This window comes from Pecten maximus, chromosome 19 (genome assembly GCF_902652985.1).
Source record: "Pecten maximus chromosome 19, xPecMax1.1, whole genome shotgun sequence".
NCBI classification, from domain to species: domain Eukaryota; kingdom Metazoa; phylum Mollusca; class Bivalvia; order Pectinida; family Pectinidae; genus Pecten; species Pecten maximus.
The window spans coordinates 1,580,888-1,598,441 of record NC_047033.1 but is presented as its reverse complement, the minus strand read 5'-3'; the positions used below and the strand labels follow the sequence as shown (position 1 = coordinate 1,598,441).

General features: G+C 37.7%; 1 protein-coding gene across 1 annotated transcript in view; it reads left to right on the top strand.

Annotated features, from left to right (window-relative positions):
• LOC117317309 (dnaJ homolog subfamily C member 13-like) overlaps positions 1 to 17,554 on the top strand; it is a 78,069-nt gene that overhangs the window by 40,504 nt on the left and 20,011 nt on the right. The window contains exons 38-52 of the mRNA XM_033872096.1: positions 1,707 to 1,781; positions 2,497 to 2,613; positions 3,088 to 3,267; positions 4,661 to 4,834; positions 5,117 to 5,230; positions 7,931 to 8,047; positions 8,428 to 8,481; positions 9,023 to 9,149; positions 9,415 to 9,506; positions 9,870 to 9,969; positions 11,516 to 11,590; positions 12,201 to 12,401; positions 13,291 to 13,372; positions 14,698 to 14,914; positions 15,439 to 15,618. Coding sequence (XP_033727987.1) covers positions 1,707 to 1,781; positions 2,497 to 2,613; positions 3,088 to 3,267; positions 4,661 to 4,834; positions 5,117 to 5,230; positions 7,931 to 8,047; positions 8,428 to 8,481; positions 9,023 to 9,149; positions 9,415 to 9,506; positions 9,870 to 9,969; positions 11,516 to 11,590; positions 12,201 to 12,401; positions 13,291 to 13,372; positions 14,698 to 14,914; positions 15,439 to 15,618 — 1,905 coding nt within the window. The remainder of the gene's footprint in view (positions 1 to 1,706; positions 1,782 to 2,496; positions 2,614 to 3,087; positions 3,268 to 4,660; positions 4,835 to 5,116; positions 5,231 to 7,930; positions 8,048 to 8,427; positions 8,482 to 9,022; positions 9,150 to 9,414; positions 9,507 to 9,869; positions 9,970 to 11,515; positions 11,591 to 12,200; positions 12,402 to 13,290; positions 13,373 to 14,697; positions 14,915 to 15,438; positions 15,619 to 17,554) is intronic.

Here is a 17,554-nt window from a genome sequence, read left to right as displayed (position 1 = left end):
AATACAGGTATAGTAGACATATGGATACAGGTATAGTACATAGGGAATACAGTATAGTGACATAGGGAATACAGGTATAGTACAGGGAATACAGGTATAGTGACATAGAGAATACAGTATATGACATAGGGAATACAGGTATAGGTGACATAGGGAATACAGGTTATACTACATAGGGAATACAGGTATAGTGACATAGGAATACAGGTATAGTAACATAGGAATACAGGTATAGTGACATAGGGAATAAGGTAATACAGGGAATACAGTATCGTACAGGGAATACAGGTATACGTACATAGGGAATACAGGTATAGTACCAGGGAATACAGGTATAGACATAGGGAAATACAGGTATAGTAACTAGGGAATACAGTATGTAACCAAGGAATACAGGTATAGTAACATAGGGAATACAGGTATAGTACATAGGGAATACAGGTATAGTGACATATGAGAATACAGTATACTAATCATAGGGGATACAGGTATAGTCACATAGGAGAAATCCAGTATAGTAACCACGAAAATACAGTTAAGTGGACAATAGGGATACAGGTATAGTAACATAGGGAATTACCGGATAGTGACAGAGAATACAGGTATAGTAAAAGGGAATACAGTATAGTGACACAGGGAATAAGGTATAGTACCTAGGGAATACAGGTATAGGACATAGGGAATACAGGTATAGTAACCACCGGGAATACAGGTATAGTGACACAGGGAATACAGGTATAGAGACATAGGGAATACAGGTATAGTAACATAGATAATACAGGTATATATAGTAACATAGGGAATACAAGTATAGTAACACAGGGAATACAGGTATAGTAACATAGGGAATACAGGTATAATAACATAGGGAATACAGGTATGATAACATAGGGAATACAGGTATAGTAACATAGAGAATACCGGTAGAGTAACATAGGGAATACAGGTATAGTGACACAAGGAATACAGGTATAGTGACACAGGGAATACAGGTATAGTAACATAGGGAATACATGTATAGTAACATAGGGAATACAGGTATAGTAACATAGGGAATACAGGTATAGTAACATAGGGAATACAGGTATAGTGACATAGGGAATACAGGTATAGTAACATAGGGAATACATGTATAGTAACATAGGGAATACAGGTATAGTGACATAGGGAATACAGGTATAGTAACATAGGGAATACAGGTATAATGACACAGGGAATACAGGTATAGTGACATAGGGAATACAGGTATAGTGACATAGGGAATACAGGTATTGTGACATAGGGAATACAGGTACACCACAGATTAGAAGAGAGATATACAGGTAACATGAAATAAATAAAACGAGTGAGACAGAGGTTATTATATAGAGTATGGGTACAGCAATTAAAGCGTATTGATGAAATATACAATAAATAGAATTATTAATCTAGTGTCATTATTCATTTGCACATAAATGTAAAAAAAAACACCAAGCATTTGATTTAACAATCTTTTATGAATAGTGTGATGTTTGTTTGACTAATAATTGATGAAAGATTTGTTAGGTTAATAATTGTATAAACTTCAGATATTGACAAATATTGCTGCATTTCTCCCCTGTTAAATGATTTTCTAAGGGAGAACATTTCCAAGGGAGATAACCAATCAACAGAGCTTATTGCTGAATATGTAAGGTTACATGTACCCTTAACTCTGCCATCAACAGGTGCTACAGGAGGCGTTTGCCAGATGTGTCAGTGTTCTCAGTCTGTCCAGTAAACCAGAGGAACTCTCTGTTCAGGTAAGTCAGCACAAGTCATCGTTATCAGGTAAGTCAGCACAAATCATCGTTATAAACCGGAGGATCTCTCGGTTCAGTCAGCACAAGTCATCGTTATAAACCGGAGGATCTCTCGGTTCAGTCAGCACAAGTTATCGTTATAAACAGGAGGATCTCTCGGTTCAGGTAAGTCAGCACAAGTCATCGTTATAAACCGGAGGATCTCTCGGTTCAGGTAAGTCAGCACAAGTCATCGTTATAAACCGGAGGACCTCTCGGTTCAGGTAAGTCAGCACAAGTCATCGTTATAAACCGGAGGACCTCTCGGTTCAGGTAAGTCAGCACAAGTCATCGTTATAAACCTGAGGAACTCTCGGTTCAGGTAAGTCAGCACAAGTCATAGTTATTAACTGGAGGATCTCTCAGGTAAGTCGGCACAAGTTATCGTTATAAAACGGAGGATCTCTCGGTTCAGGTAAGTCGGCACAAGTCATCGTTATAAACCAGAGGAACTCTCGGTTCAGGTTAGTCAGCACAAATCACTAATCATTCGGCTGGAGAACATGACCTTATCATAAGGTCTTAGTTCTAGTCTGAAGTACTGGGATAATCCAGTAATAATAGGGTGTTCAATAGTGTTCCTTATGTCATATTGTACCTTCTACCATTTTAGCTGGAATTATTAAAAACTATAAGATAGCTGTCAGTATTGATTAGGATGAGTCTCTAATTACAGGTGTGTATGCATGTTGTTAAGTGCTACGCCGTGGCCTCACAGTTTGAAGGATGTCGAGAGAAAATCCAGGAGATTCCAGCCATCATCAAAGATATATGTAGAATACTTTATTTTAAGGTAAGGCCTTCACAGGGAACACTGGCAGCTAGACAATGATCAGCTTTAATAACCAAATAAATCCCATTTCTAAATTAGATGTTCCTCACTCTATACAGGCTGTCAAATAACAAGAATTAACAGTAGTTTTTCACTTTTAAAAGACACAGAATGGTATTTTTTTTCTGCATTCAAATACTTTCAGCCATTTCAGAAGGCATTTTCAGAGGTATTTTCTGAAAGTAAATGACCTTGCTTTAACTGTTCAGGATCTGCTACAACTGTTTTCAGTTTCTAGGAAGTAAATGTTTTTGCTGACCAGAATATTTCAAAGCTGATTCCTGTTTTAATAAGTTAACAAACTTGACATGTTTTTACTGACCAGAACTGTTTCCAGTTTTAATAAGTTAACTTACATGTTTTTACTGACCAGAATATTTCAGAGCTGATTCCAGTTTTAATAAGTTAACGTACATGGATTTTTTTTCTGACCAGAACCTTCCACAACTCTGCTCTGTGATATCAGAGTGTGTCAGTGCCTTTGCCGTGGATTTCTGGCTCCAGACGAACCTGTTTCAGTCTGGTATACTGTGGCACCTCCTCCTATTCCTGTTTAACTACGATTACACGCTGGAGGAAGGAGGCGTGGAGAAGAGTGACCAATCCAATCAACAGGTAAAATCAATGGCCGGATTGAATAGTTAAATTTTCCTTTTATTTTTGTGTACTCTTATAGATATACCTGTTTCTTGGTGAGGTGAGGGAGGTAAAATCAATGGCCGGATTGAATAGTTAAATTTTCCTTTTATTGTGTGTACTCTTATAGATATACCTGTTCCTTGGTGAGGTGAGGGAGGTAAAATCAATGGCCGGATTGAATATCCGTTCTAAAAACAAATATTGAGATTTCTGTTAGTAACACACTTAAATGGGAATTTTTTTGTTGAAAGTGTGAAAATATTTCCTACAATTCAAACTACAGGACTGGCAAATTTCCCTTAAATTTCTGAAAGGACAAAAAATGTCTTTCTTTATACCAAGGAAAGATATCTCACATGTAAATTTATTCTGAAAATAACACCACTCATAAAATGATAACATCATCACTTTTCGCTGTGTAACCTAGCACAATTTAATAACATTATCAATTTGTCGCACATTTCAGGGGCCGTTTATCACAGCAAGATGTATTAGGTTCACAAGTTCATTTTGTGTTATCTAATGACAAATAAGTTTCTTAAGAAAGTTACGGCTCTCTCATATTGCTCACTCTATCGAAACTAAAGTACAATATTGAATTGAAAAAAAAAGAGTGTAATGGTATTTTACACTTAGAATATTTGTATTCCTCTTGTTGAGACCTAGCCTGTGTATTAACACTCCCTGACGACGGTTGAGACCTAGCCTGTGTATTAACACTCCCTGACGACGGTTGAGACCTAGCCTGTGTATTAACACTCCCTGACGACGGTTGAGACCTAGCCTGTGTATTAACACTCCCTGACGACGGTTGAGACCTAGCCTGTGTATTAACACTCCCTGACGACGGTTGAGACCTAGCCTGTGTATTAACACTCCCTGACGACGGTTGAGACCTAGCCTGTGTATTAACACTCCCTGACGACGGTTGAGACCTAGCCTGTGTATTAACACTCCCTGACGACGGTTGAGACCTAGCCTGTGTATTAACACTCCCTGACGACGGTTGAGACCTAGCCTGTGTATTAACACTCCCTGACGACGGTTGAGACCTAGCCTGTGTATTAACACTCCCTGACGACGGTTGAGACCTAGCCTGTGTATTAACACTCCCTGACGACGGTTGAGACCTAGCCTGTGTATTAACACTCCCTGACGACGGTTGAGACCTAGCCTGTGTATTAACACTCCCTGACGACGGTTGAGACCTAGCCTGTGTATTAACACTCCCTGACGACGGTTGAGACCTAGCCTGTGTATTAACACTCCCTGACGACGGTTGAGACCTAGCCTGTGTATTAACACTCCCCGACGACGGTTGAGACCTAGCCTGTGTATTAACACTCCCTGATGACTTGATGATTTACAGGAGGTATCTAACCAGCTGGCCCGACTGTGTATACGAGCTTGTTCACGACTTGGGGGATACTTGCCCGAGAGCACAAACCTCTCAACGCCAGAAAATGTTCCAGTGAAAAAGTCTCTAGCAGCTTTGCTCACACCCTTTTTGGCACGGAAACTGGCCAGTGAGAACTCGGCTGAGGTAGATCTTCTAATAGTGCTTCATATCGATGTACATACCCAGTTATATATAGACGCAGATACTCTGTTGTTAATATTCTCATCTGATAAATAAACGGTAAATGCTGAAATGTTTAATAATTATGAGGCTTCAGTCAGAGTTTCAGTGAATTTTGCATATAAGATTTTATAAAATAAATCTTTAAAAGTTTTTGTTTTTTGGAGCTGTGTTGATGTGTAATTATAATGATTGCTGTTGAAGCAGATTTGAATTATGATAAAAATAAATGTTTGCTTTTTCCAGCTGTTGAAGATTTTAAACAGTAATACAGAGAGTCCATATCTGATTTGGGACAATGCAACGAGAGCTCAACTCTGCGAGTACTTGACCGACCAGCAGCAGAATGTGGTCAGAACAGTATGTATTCAATAACAACAGAGGATGGTCAGAACAGTATGTATTCAATAACAACAGAGGATGGTCAGAACAGTATGTATTCAATAACAACAGAGGGTGGTCAGAACAGTATGTATTCAATAACAACAGAGGGTGGTCAGAACAGTAGGTATTCAATAACAACAGAGGATGGTCAGAACAGTATGTATTCAATAACAACTGAGGGTGGTCAGAACAGTAGGTATTCAATAACAACAGAGGATGGTCAGAACAGTATGTATTCAATAACAACAGAGGATGGTCAGAACAGTAGGTATTCAATAACAACAGAGGATGGTCAGAATAGTATGTATTCAATAACAACAGAGGGTGGTCAGAACAGTAGGTATTCAATAACAACAAAGGATGGTCAGAACAGTAGGTATTCAATAGTAACAGAGGGTGGTCAGAACAGTATGTATTCAATAACAACAGAGGATGGTCAGAACAGTATGTATTCAATAACAACAGAGGGTGGTCAGAACAGTATGTATTCAATAACAACAGAGGATGGTCAGAACAGTAGGTATTCAATAACAACAGAGGGTGGTCAGAACAGTATGTATTCAATAACAACAGAGGATGGTCAGAACAGTAGGTATTCAATAACAACAGAGGATGGTCAGAACAGTATGTATTCAATAACAACAGAGGATGGTCAGAACAGTAGGTATTCAATAACAACAGAGGGTGGTCAGAACAGTATGTATTCAATAACAACAGAGGATGGTCAGAACAGTATGTATTCAATAACAACTGAGGGTGGTCAGAACAGTATGTATTCAATAACAACAGAGGATGGTCAGAACAGTATGTATTCAATAACAACAGAGGATGGTCAGAACAGTATGTATTCAATAACAACAGAGGATGGTCAGAACAGTAGGTATTCAATAACAACAGAGGGTGGTCAGAACAGTATGTATTCAATAACAACAGAGGATGGTCAGAACAGTATGTATTCAATAACAACTGAGGGTGGTCAGAACAGTATGTATTCAATAACAACAGAGGATGGTCAGAACAGTATGTATTCAATAACAACTGAGGGTGGTCAGAACAGTAGGTATTCAATAACAACAGAGGGTGGTCAGAACAGTAGGTATTCAATAACAACTGAGGGTGGTCAGAACAGTAGGTATTCAATAGCAACAGAGGGTGGTCAGAACAGTAGGTATTCAATAACAACTGAGGGTGGTCAGAACAGTAGGTATTCAATAACAACAGAGAATACCCATATGAAAATAAAACCATGAGTCAAACTTTAAATCCATTAAATAAGATACGAACAATAAAATGTTTCCACGGAAACCCTTGAAAAAGTAGAATAAGACCAGGTGTTCTGGAATGGGAAGCGTTTTCTGCTTCACCGACGACACCCGCCATACAAATCTTGGTCACCACGACACCCACCATACAAATAGAGTTCAGATTGACGGCACCCGCCATACAAATCTAGGTCACCACGACACCCGCCATACAAATCTAGGTCACCACGACACCCGCCATACAAATATAGGTCAGACTTACAACACCCGCCATACTAATCTAGGTCAGACTGACGACACCCGCCATACAAATCTAGGTCAAACTTATGACACCCGCTATACAAATCTAGGTCACCACGACACCCGCCATACAAATCTAGGTCAGACTGACGACACCCGCCATACAAATCTAGGTCAAACTGACGACACCCACCATGCAAATCTTGGTCAGACTGACGACACCGCCATACAAATATGGCTCACAAGACACCTGCAATACAAATCTAGGTCAGACTGACGACACCCACCATACAAATATAGGTCACCGACAACACCCGCCATACAAATATGGGTCACAAGACACTTGCCATACAAATATAGGTCAAACTGACGACACCTGCCATAAAATCTAGGTCACCACGACACCCGCCATGCAAATCTAGGTCACTACGACACCCGCCATGCAAATGTAGGTCAAATCGGGGTTGAGTCATATTCTCAAAATTGAAACAAGTATGGTGACTTGTCAAGACGAGTTTTGTTATCTGTTCTTGCTGACTATCTTCCTGTTACAATTGTGTATTAGTAAGATAATGATCCATACAGTAAATAATGCCTGGATAATGGACTGCTATGATGCATAGCAAATCAAGTCATAATCTTACAAATTCAAGAAATTTTATTGGATACTCAATCTTGAATCCAGGTGTTCATTTATTCTAATCAGTTTGACAAATGCATTTATTCATTCCACAAATAATTTGATTGCTAAAATTTCATAAAAGATTGTTTAATTGGACAATGATGGAGGTTGGAAGTGTGAAAAATCTTGATTTCAGGTATGCATTTATTTAGTTGATAAAAGAATGTAAACTATTCATTTTACAAAAGTTGTGAAGCAAGTTATACCAGCTTATATTAATCACTGTACAGTTGTTGACCCAGATGGAAGGGCGAGAGAGGCTGTAAGTGTTAATCACTGTACAGTTATTGTCCCAGATGGAAGGGCGAGAGAGGTTGTAAGTGTTAATCACTGTACAGTTATTGTCCCAGATGGAAGGGCGAGAGAGGTTGTAAGTGTGAGAGGAAACCGCAGTTACTGGAGAAAACCTATGTGGTTGAGAAAAAAAAACATGGAATTGTTGGGATGTAACTTTATGCATAGAATAATAAGTTTATTGTGTTTGTGTTACAGGGAGAGATTGATCCAGACTACGGCTCTACCTTCGTGTTCGAAATTCATGCCAAAGAATTGATTGTGGGAGAAATATTTGTACGAATCTACAATGAGCAGCCAACTTTTCCCTTAGATGTACGACCAACCTTACTCTATTCTCTCAATGTCAAAAATACATCTGATATAATTATACAAATAGTTTTGATAATGATAATTGTTTTCTCTCTCATCAATTCATTACTTAATGATGAATGATTCCTCTGTTAATTTTAGATGAGTCATTAACTAACTACTCTTAATTTAAAAGAAATCATTTACTGATACAATATGATTTATTTGTGGGTTTTTTTAATTACATTTTATAAGAAAACACTCATATTAATGTACAGTAAATGAATATTACAATGGAGAAGTTTTCTTATTGTCGACAGTCTATCACTGTAGGTTCAGGGAAATAAGCTTTTAAATGGACTGTGAAATGATATATTCTAACATGATGTTGATTTGCATTTCAGAATCCCAAAGGTTTTACAATCGACCTTTTAGACTTTTTAGGATCACAAGCACAGGTAAATATGACAAGTTTTATAGAGTTGGAAGATAAAGAACTGCTATTGTGTCATGATTTATTACCTGTTTCAGTACTATATTTTACCTGTATTAACAAGGTTTCTCACCTGTTTACATACCTATATTTTACCGGTACTGATGTTTCAGTACCATATTTTACCTGTACTTACAAGATTCTTACCTGTTTCAGTACTATATTTTACCTGTATTAACAAGGTTTCTCACTTGTTTCAGTACTATATTTTACCTGCACTAACTATATTTCTTACCTGTACTAATAATGTTTCTTACCTGTTTCAGTACTATATTTTACCTGTACTAACACGATTCTTACCTATTTCAGTACTATATTTTACCTGTACTAACACGATTCTTACCTGTTTCAGTACTATATTTTACCTGTACTTACAAGGTTTCTCACTTGTTTCAGTACTATATTTTACCTGCACTAACTATATTTCTTACCTGTACTAATAATGTTTCTTACCTGTTTCAGTACTATATTTTACCTGTACTAACAAGGTTTCTTACCTGTTTCAGTACTTACATTCCCTTATGATGCTACAGCAGCAGAGTCAAAACTCTAGTCAGAACAAACAGAACGATCGACTCCTTCATGTGGAGATGGCCCTGGAAGGTCTCCGAAATGTCATAAAAAATAATCCAGGTATGTCGCTAATGGTAATTTGGGTGTGTCATTAAAATCAGTCCAGGTATGTCATAAAAATTATCTAGGTATGTCATCAAAATAAGCAAAGGTATATGCCATCAAAATTAATCAAGTATGTTATAAAAATACAGGTATGTCATTAAAATATCCAGGAATGTCATAAAGATATCCAGGTATGTCATAAAAATATCCAGTTATGTACATATCCTGTTGTTTATCAGCTCCGATGACTGAATGTTCTACCTTATTTTCTGTTGAGCAGGTGTAGAAATCCAGTGTATAGGGCATTTTAAACTCCTCTTCTGTCTCCTGAGACTTGATGATTGTGCCAAACTTCAGCAGTTTGCCCTTGAGGTAGGTACAGGATACATTCTTTAAATGGAGCATCAGGGTCCATCATATAACTAAACTTGATGTAGTTAATTTGATAATTGGTAATTGCTCAGGAGACATTTTCCCTGAGCATAATTTGGTTGGGACTAATTTGACTGGTTGTGTAGTATTTAAGTTAGTATAACACATGCCAGATATGCAAAAACACTCAGATTTGTTTAACAGAAAATAACAGTTACAGTATGCATATGAACTAAATTAAATGAATTCACTTTTGAAATGTGTCAGGAGCACCCACATAAAGAAATCTTTATTTCAATACAATATTTGTATCTCCAGACTTTTGAGTGATATTTTAGATTGAGGTCAATTATATGTTTGTAGGTGGTTAGTTGTGTAACAACCAACCAGGAATGTGTCAATGATATCGCTGCCTCCGAAGTACTGTCCTATCTCCTACTGGCTATCCAGAGTCTTCCCACATGTAAGTCACAGTTTGTGTTGGTCATTGGTGGTAGAGAGTGTAGTTATACTGGTGATCTGCTTGTAGGATTTTACATAACACATACAAGATATTTGATTAGCACAATTCAAATAAAGAGTTAGATACAGTAGAGCCAAACAGCATCATACAGCTGTTTTGTCCTTTTAGGACTTTTTTGTTGATGTTATGGGCCACAAGTGTTACTACATAGAAGGTGACAGAGGAAACTAAAAATACACCAAAAGAAATTAATTTAAAAAAAAATCATGTATTCCAAAAGAATGTCAATGATATGTACATAACTTAGAACAGTGTCACTACTCAAATGAATTAAAACATGGCCCCCAGGTTACAGCGATCCTTGAGGACTAAAGTCCAAGATCAGTGTCTACCAGTCCACCTGGAATCTTAAAGGATCATACAAAAGACACATTTAGCATATAGATATTGGCAGAAGTAGACTTGAAGTTCAGACCATCTAACTTTTCATTGACAATTCAGTGGGAGTGTAAGAGTATTTTGATTATCCTCCTTGGGGGGTTGATGTCACAACAAAGTCTTGTTTACTTTTACCAGAATTTCCTGTCTGTTAATTAAGTATATAGTTAACTTATAGCCTGTACAGTTTTCTCGGGTTCCTCAAATTGTTAAGTGTCATATTAGGCAGCTGTAGCTTGCTCAACAGTCATATGTAACTAAAAACAAAAATAATACTATGATATAATAATGTGTAGTAACATCATAATTTACAGCATAGTTTATGATTTATACAGGACTACAGTTAACATAGTCATACTCTGTACTTGCATGTGTGGTACTATTACCTGGTATGGTAGTAAGGCTACGTCACAAGGGCCATACCTGGTCAAAGAAAACACACTAAGCCACAAGGGCCATACCTTGTCAAAGAAAACACAGATAGTCACAAGGGCCATACCTGGTCAAAGAAAACACACTAAGTCACAAGGGCCATACCTGGTCAAAGAAAACACACTAAGTCACAAGGGCCATACCTGGTCAAAGAAAACACAGATACGTCACATCACATGGGCCATACCTGGTCAAAGAAAACACAGATAGTCACAAGGGCCATACTTGGTCAAAGAAAACAGAGATAAGTCACATCACAAGGGCCATACCTGGTCAAAGAAAACACAGATAAGTCACAAGGGCCATACCTGGTCAAAGAAAACACAGATAAGTCACAAGGGCCATACCTGGTCAAAGAAAACACACTAAGTCACAAGGGCCATACCTGGTCAAAGAAAACACAGATAAGTCACAAGGGCCATACCTGGTCAAAGAAAACAAAGATAAGTCACATCACAAGGGCCATACCTGGTCAAAGAAAACACAGATAGTCACATGGGCCATACCTGGTCAAAGAAAACACAGATAAGTCACATCACATGGGCCTTTCCTTGTCAAAGAAAACACAGGTGATTAAGTTCTGTGTCACTCTTCCTTAAGAATCCTGTACTGTGTACGTACAGAGATATACGCGTACCTTCATGGTGTTATATTTTTTACTTTGTGTATGTTGAAGGTCGTCTGCTGACCTTGGAAAGTCTCTTCTCTCTAATGTCCAGTACAAAGATTGTAAAGGAGGCTTTAAGCAAGGGTAAGTATTTAAAAGTGCCATATATTGTGGCAGTTAAACTTTCATTCTTAATACTGTTCATTAACTGCCTGTTGAACTTGTTTTTTGTTTTCAATTATGTAGCTCAAAGGGAATCCATTGTATACTATGAATGTAGATATTGATATTTAGTGAAATTTCGAGTTGAAAAGCAAAACTAACACAAGATTTAATATATTTTACCATCAATAATGACTCATTAAGATTTGAATACAAGCTTGAATATACATGTATAACTAGGAGAATGTGATGTATAATTAAGACGGGTGAAATTTGACTGGAACGGCATGTGTTGTCATATATTAATTGTGATGTCAAAGTATTTATGACATCACAATTAGTATTATTACTGTAACATGTCTTACAATATTGATGACATGGCCATATTGTATGGTAGAATGGACCAGATATGTGATAAATTCATTTGTGAGTTTATTCAGAGATTAATTTTTGAGACATTGTTCAGTCGTCAATGTAACAGATCTTGTTGTAACAGAAAAGTTTTTGACATGAGAAATTAAAAAATCACAATTGTTTACTTAAGTATATTCTTAATTTTTTTTTTAAAACATCATTGGCCTTTGTTTTACAGGTGTGCCTGTGTACCTGTTGGATTTATTCTGTAATGCCACTAATCCAAATGTCCGAGAGAAGACTGCAGAGTTGATCGCCAAAATGCTGTCCGACAAACTAGTGGGACCAAAACTTAGGATAACACTGGCCAAGTTCCTTCCTCCAATCTTTATGGACGCCATGCGAGACTCACCGGAGGCTAGTGTTCATATGTTTGAGGGTAAGGTCAGAAGATTGATGTCTGTATCCATTAGAAAACTATAGAAGTGATTTAGGGCTGTCCTGGAAAATATGTATGGTACGGGTAAAGGCAGTTTTATATTAGGGGACCCACCTATAGAAGTGATTTAAAATTTTGATGACCATCCCACATAGCCACTTTTTCGTGAACAGTACCCTGGTATAGAAATAAATGTAAAAAATGGTACAAACACATCAAAGACACCCAACATTAGATTAAATTTAGTTCAAACCCCACCTACCCATAAATGTGATTTTAATTTGAACCCAACCCACCACATGGAGTTAATTAAAGTGCCTTCCCCCGTCCTATGTATGTTTTCCTGGAACAGCCATTATCAGATCAGTTCATGTTAAAGGATTTAGTAATAAGATCAGTCTTATTTTAGACGCTTTCAAATTGAAAACATCTAGATTATGTTAATTGAAGTTTTCATCCTAATGCTTATAGTACATTGTATAACATACGCTGACATCCATTAAAACTATACACACTCATTTGACTTATTGAAATATCATCAGAAATGTTAACTTAAATTTGCATTATGATATAAGTTATCCAATGGAAAATTACCATTCACAATTATCATATTGTAATCATATTTGCTAAATTTCAAAATATTGTCTGCATAGAGTTTTTATTTTAAACTTTTGGATGGCAAAGTATATTAAGGATCCACCAATTCATCAATGTACCAATTTGGTAAAATTTGAGTATATAAGATGATAAAATTATGTACAGGAACCGTATCTTCCTGTCACCACCATGTACTGTATTATATAATATATCATACTTGTTGATTCTCGACAGAAATCATAAATTTGTTGACAGATGACAGTTCTGTATTTAATGTTACTCCTTTCACCAGGTACACATGAAAATCCAGAATTGATTTGGAATGATGATTCAAGAGAGAAGGTGTCGGACGTGGTCAGGAAACTCAAAGACAGGTAATTTTATTGGCAGTACATGTACTATACATGTACTATAAATATCTTCATACAAACATATTTATTGTAGGAGGCCCTACAGGGGTTTGTTTTAGGAGGCTCCACGAGGATTTATTGAAGGAGGCTCTACAGGGGTTTGTTTTAGGAGGCTCCACGAGGATTTATTGAAGGAGGCTCCATGGGGATTTGTTTTATGAGGCTCCACAGGGGTTTGTTTCAGGAGGCTCCACAGGGATATGTTTAATGAGGCTCCACAGGGGTTTGTTTTAGGAGGCTCCACAGGGATATGTTTAAGGAGGCTCCACGGGGGTTTATTTTAAGAGGCTCTACAAGGATTTGTTTTAGGAGGCTCCAGAGGGGTTTGTTTCAGGAGGTCCACAGGGATATGTTTAAGGAGGCTCCACAGGGGTTTGTTTTAGGAGGCTCTACAGGGATATGTTTAAGGAGGCTCCACAGGGGTTTGTTTTAGGAGGCTCTACAAGGATTTGTTTTAGGAGGCTCCAGAGGGGTTTGTTTTAGGAGGCTCCACTAGGGTTTGTTTTAGGAGGCTCTACAGGGGTTTGTTTTAGGAGGCTCCACAGGGATATGTTTAAAGAGGCTCCACAGGGGTTTGTTTTGGCTCCACAGGGATATGTTTAAAGAGGCTCCACAGGGGTTTGTTTTAGGAAGCTCTACAGGGATTTGTTTTAGGAGGCTCCACAGGGGTTTGTTTTAGGAGGCTCCACAGGGCTTTATTTTAGGAGGCTGCATGGATTTATTTTGGGAGGCTCCACAGGGGTTTGTTGTAGGAGGCTCCATGGGGATTTATTTAAGGAGGCTCCATGGGGATTTGTTTAAGGAGGCTCCACAGGGATTTATTTTAGGAGGCTCCACAGGGGTTTGTTTTAGGAGGCTCCACAGGGATTTATTTAAGGAGGCTCCATGGGGATTTATTCTAGGAGGCTCCGTGGGGATTTGTTTAAGGAGGCTCCACAGGGGTTTGTTTTAGGAGGCTCCACATGGATTTATTTTAGAAGGTCTACAACAAATTCATCAAGTAGATCACTTTTGATGTCTGTAAGGTCAACTGGAATTTTAACTCAGAATATGTATTGTCATTAACCAGTCACTAGTAGGGCATGCAGACTATCATTTCATTCCTGACAATGTCAATCCTGTTGAGCACGTTTTGATGTTTGTAGTTCTCTTCTAAGTTTACAGGAGATTTTGTTGTAAGTTATTTCTTCATTTCATACCAGTTAAAGGTATGTGGACTATTTAAAAACTTACATAGTGTGGTATTTATCGTTGTGATTATGTGTATGCCTATGGTATCTGTATACCAGCCATTTCAAGGCCCAGCGTGACAACCCCGACACCAGATGGAGTTTGAGAGAGGACTTTGCTGTCGTGTACACTGATGTGGAAGGGGAGTTAACTATTGGAGGTGTGTTCCTTCGGATCTTCATTTCCAATCCTGGCTGGGTTCTCCGGAAACCTAAAGAGTTCCTCACAGAGCTCATGGAGAAATGGGCTCAACTCGTGGGCATGCAAGCACCTGATGTGAGTTACTGGTACAGACATGTACCCCATAATGCTAGATTGAACATTTTAACGAATTTTGAGTGAAATATCAATATAAGATGTTAATTATGTGACCAACATTATAGACATGTATAGTTAGAATTTGTCATTGAAATATATTTAAGAATCTTGTCAGATTTAAGTCAACATCATATTGTATTTCATAGTGTGAGGTGTTAGAGACGGTAACGACAGGTGTGATGTTAACACATTGTTTTATATTTCCCAGGGTGAGGTGTTATAGACAGGTGTGATGTTAACACATTGTTTTATATTTCCCAGGGTGAGGTGTTATAGACAGGTGTGATGTTAACACATTGTTTTATATTTCCCAGGGTGAGGTGTTAGAGACAGGTGTGATGTTATCACATTGTTTTATATTTCCCAGGGTGAGGTGTTAGAGACGGTTACGACAGGTGTGATGTTAACACATTGTTTTATATTTCCCAGGGTGAGGTGTTAGAGACAGGTGTGATGTTATCACATTGTTTTATATTTCCCAGGGTGAGGTGTTAGAGACGGTTACGACAGGTGTGGTATGCCTGTTCTCCTCTCAGTCATCACTCCTGGACCAGGTGCCACAGTTAGGCTACATCCCGAAGGTTTTCCAGGCCATGTCGAAACGTAACGATGCCATCCCAAAGTCAGCCATACAGGTGGCGCACCAACTCGCCAACAACGAGGTCAGTTGGTCATTCCATTAAATAAATCAGATTCTGTTGTGATACTGCAATAATTATATTAAGATATTATCATAATCATTGTTATATTGTAATCATTGTATCAAGATATTATCATAATCATTGTTATACTGTTATCATGTTATACTGTTATTATTGTATCAGGATATTATCGTAATCATTTTAATACTGTAATCATTGTATCAGGATATTATCGTAATCATTTTAAAACTGTAATCATTGTATCAGGATATTATCATAATCATTGTTATATTGTAATCATTGTATCATGATATTATCGTAATCATTGTTATACTGTTATCATTGTATCAGGATATTATCATGATCATTGTTATACTGTTATCATTGTATCAGGATATTATCGTAATCATTGTTATATTGTTATCATTGTATCAGGATATTATCGTATTCATTGTTATACTGTTATCATTGTATTAGGATATTATCATAATCATTGTTATACTGTTATCATTGTATCAGGATATTATCATGATCATTTTAATACTGTTATCATTGTATCAAGATATTATCGTAATCATTGTTATACTGTTATCATTGTATCAGGATATTATCATGATCATTGTTATACTGTTATCATTGTATCAGGATATTATCATGATCATTAGCCCACCATCATCAGATGGTGGGCTATTCAAATCGCCCTGCGTCCGTGGTCCGTCGTCCGTCCGTCCCTCCGTCCGTCCGTCAGTCCCTCCGTCCGTCCGTAAACAATTCTTGTTATCGCTATTTCTCAAAAAGTACTGAAGGGATCTTTCTCAAATTTCACATGAAGGTTCCCCTTGGTGCCTAGTTATGCATATTGCGTTTTGAGACCAATCGGATAACAACATGGCCGACAGGCAGCCATCTTGGATTTTGACAATTGAAGTTTGTTATCGCTATTTTTGAGAATGTACTGAAGGGATCTTTCTCAAATTTCATACGAAGGTTCCCCTTGGTGCCTAGTTGTGCATATTGCAATTTGAGACCAATCGGAAAACAACATGGCCGACAGGCAGCCATCTTTGATTTTGACAATTGAAGTTTGTTATCGCTATTTCTGAGAATGTACTGAATGGATCTTTCTCAAATTTCATACGAATGTTTCCCTTGGTGCCTAGTTATGCATATTGCGTTTTGAGACCAATCAGATAACAACATGGCCGACAGGCAGCCATCTTGGATTTTGACAATTGAAGTTTGTTATCACTATTTCTGAGAAAGTACTGAAGGGATCTTTCTCAAATTTCATATGTAAGTTCCCCTTGGTGCGTAGTTCTGCATATTGCATTTTGAGACCAATCTGAAAATAACATGGCCGACAGGCAGCCATCTTGGATTTTGACAATTGAAGTTTGTTATCACTATTTCTGAGAAAGTACTGAAGGGATCTTTCTCAAATTTCATATGTTAATCCCCCTTGGTGCCTAGTTATGCATATTGCAATTTGAGACCAATCGGAAAACAACATGGCCGAAAGGCAGCCATCTTGGATTTTGACAATTGAAGTTTGTTATCACTATTTCTGAGAAAGTTTTTAAGGGATCTTTCTCAAATTTCATATGTAAGTTTCCCTTGGTGCCTAGTTATGCATATTGCATTTTGAGACCAATCTGAAAATAACATGGCCAACAGGCAGCCATCTTGGATTTTGACAATTGAAGTTTGTTATCATTATTTCTGAGAAAGTACTGAATGGATCTTTCTCAAATTTCATACGAAGGTTCCCCTTGGTGCCTAGTTATGCATATTGCGTTTTGAGACCAATCGGATAACAACATGGCCGACAGGTAGCCATCTTGGATTTTGACAATTGAAGTTTGTTATCGCTATTTCTGAGAATGTACTGAATGGATCTTTCTCAAATTTCATACGAATGTTTCCCTTGGTGCCTAGTTATGCATATTGCGTTTTGAGA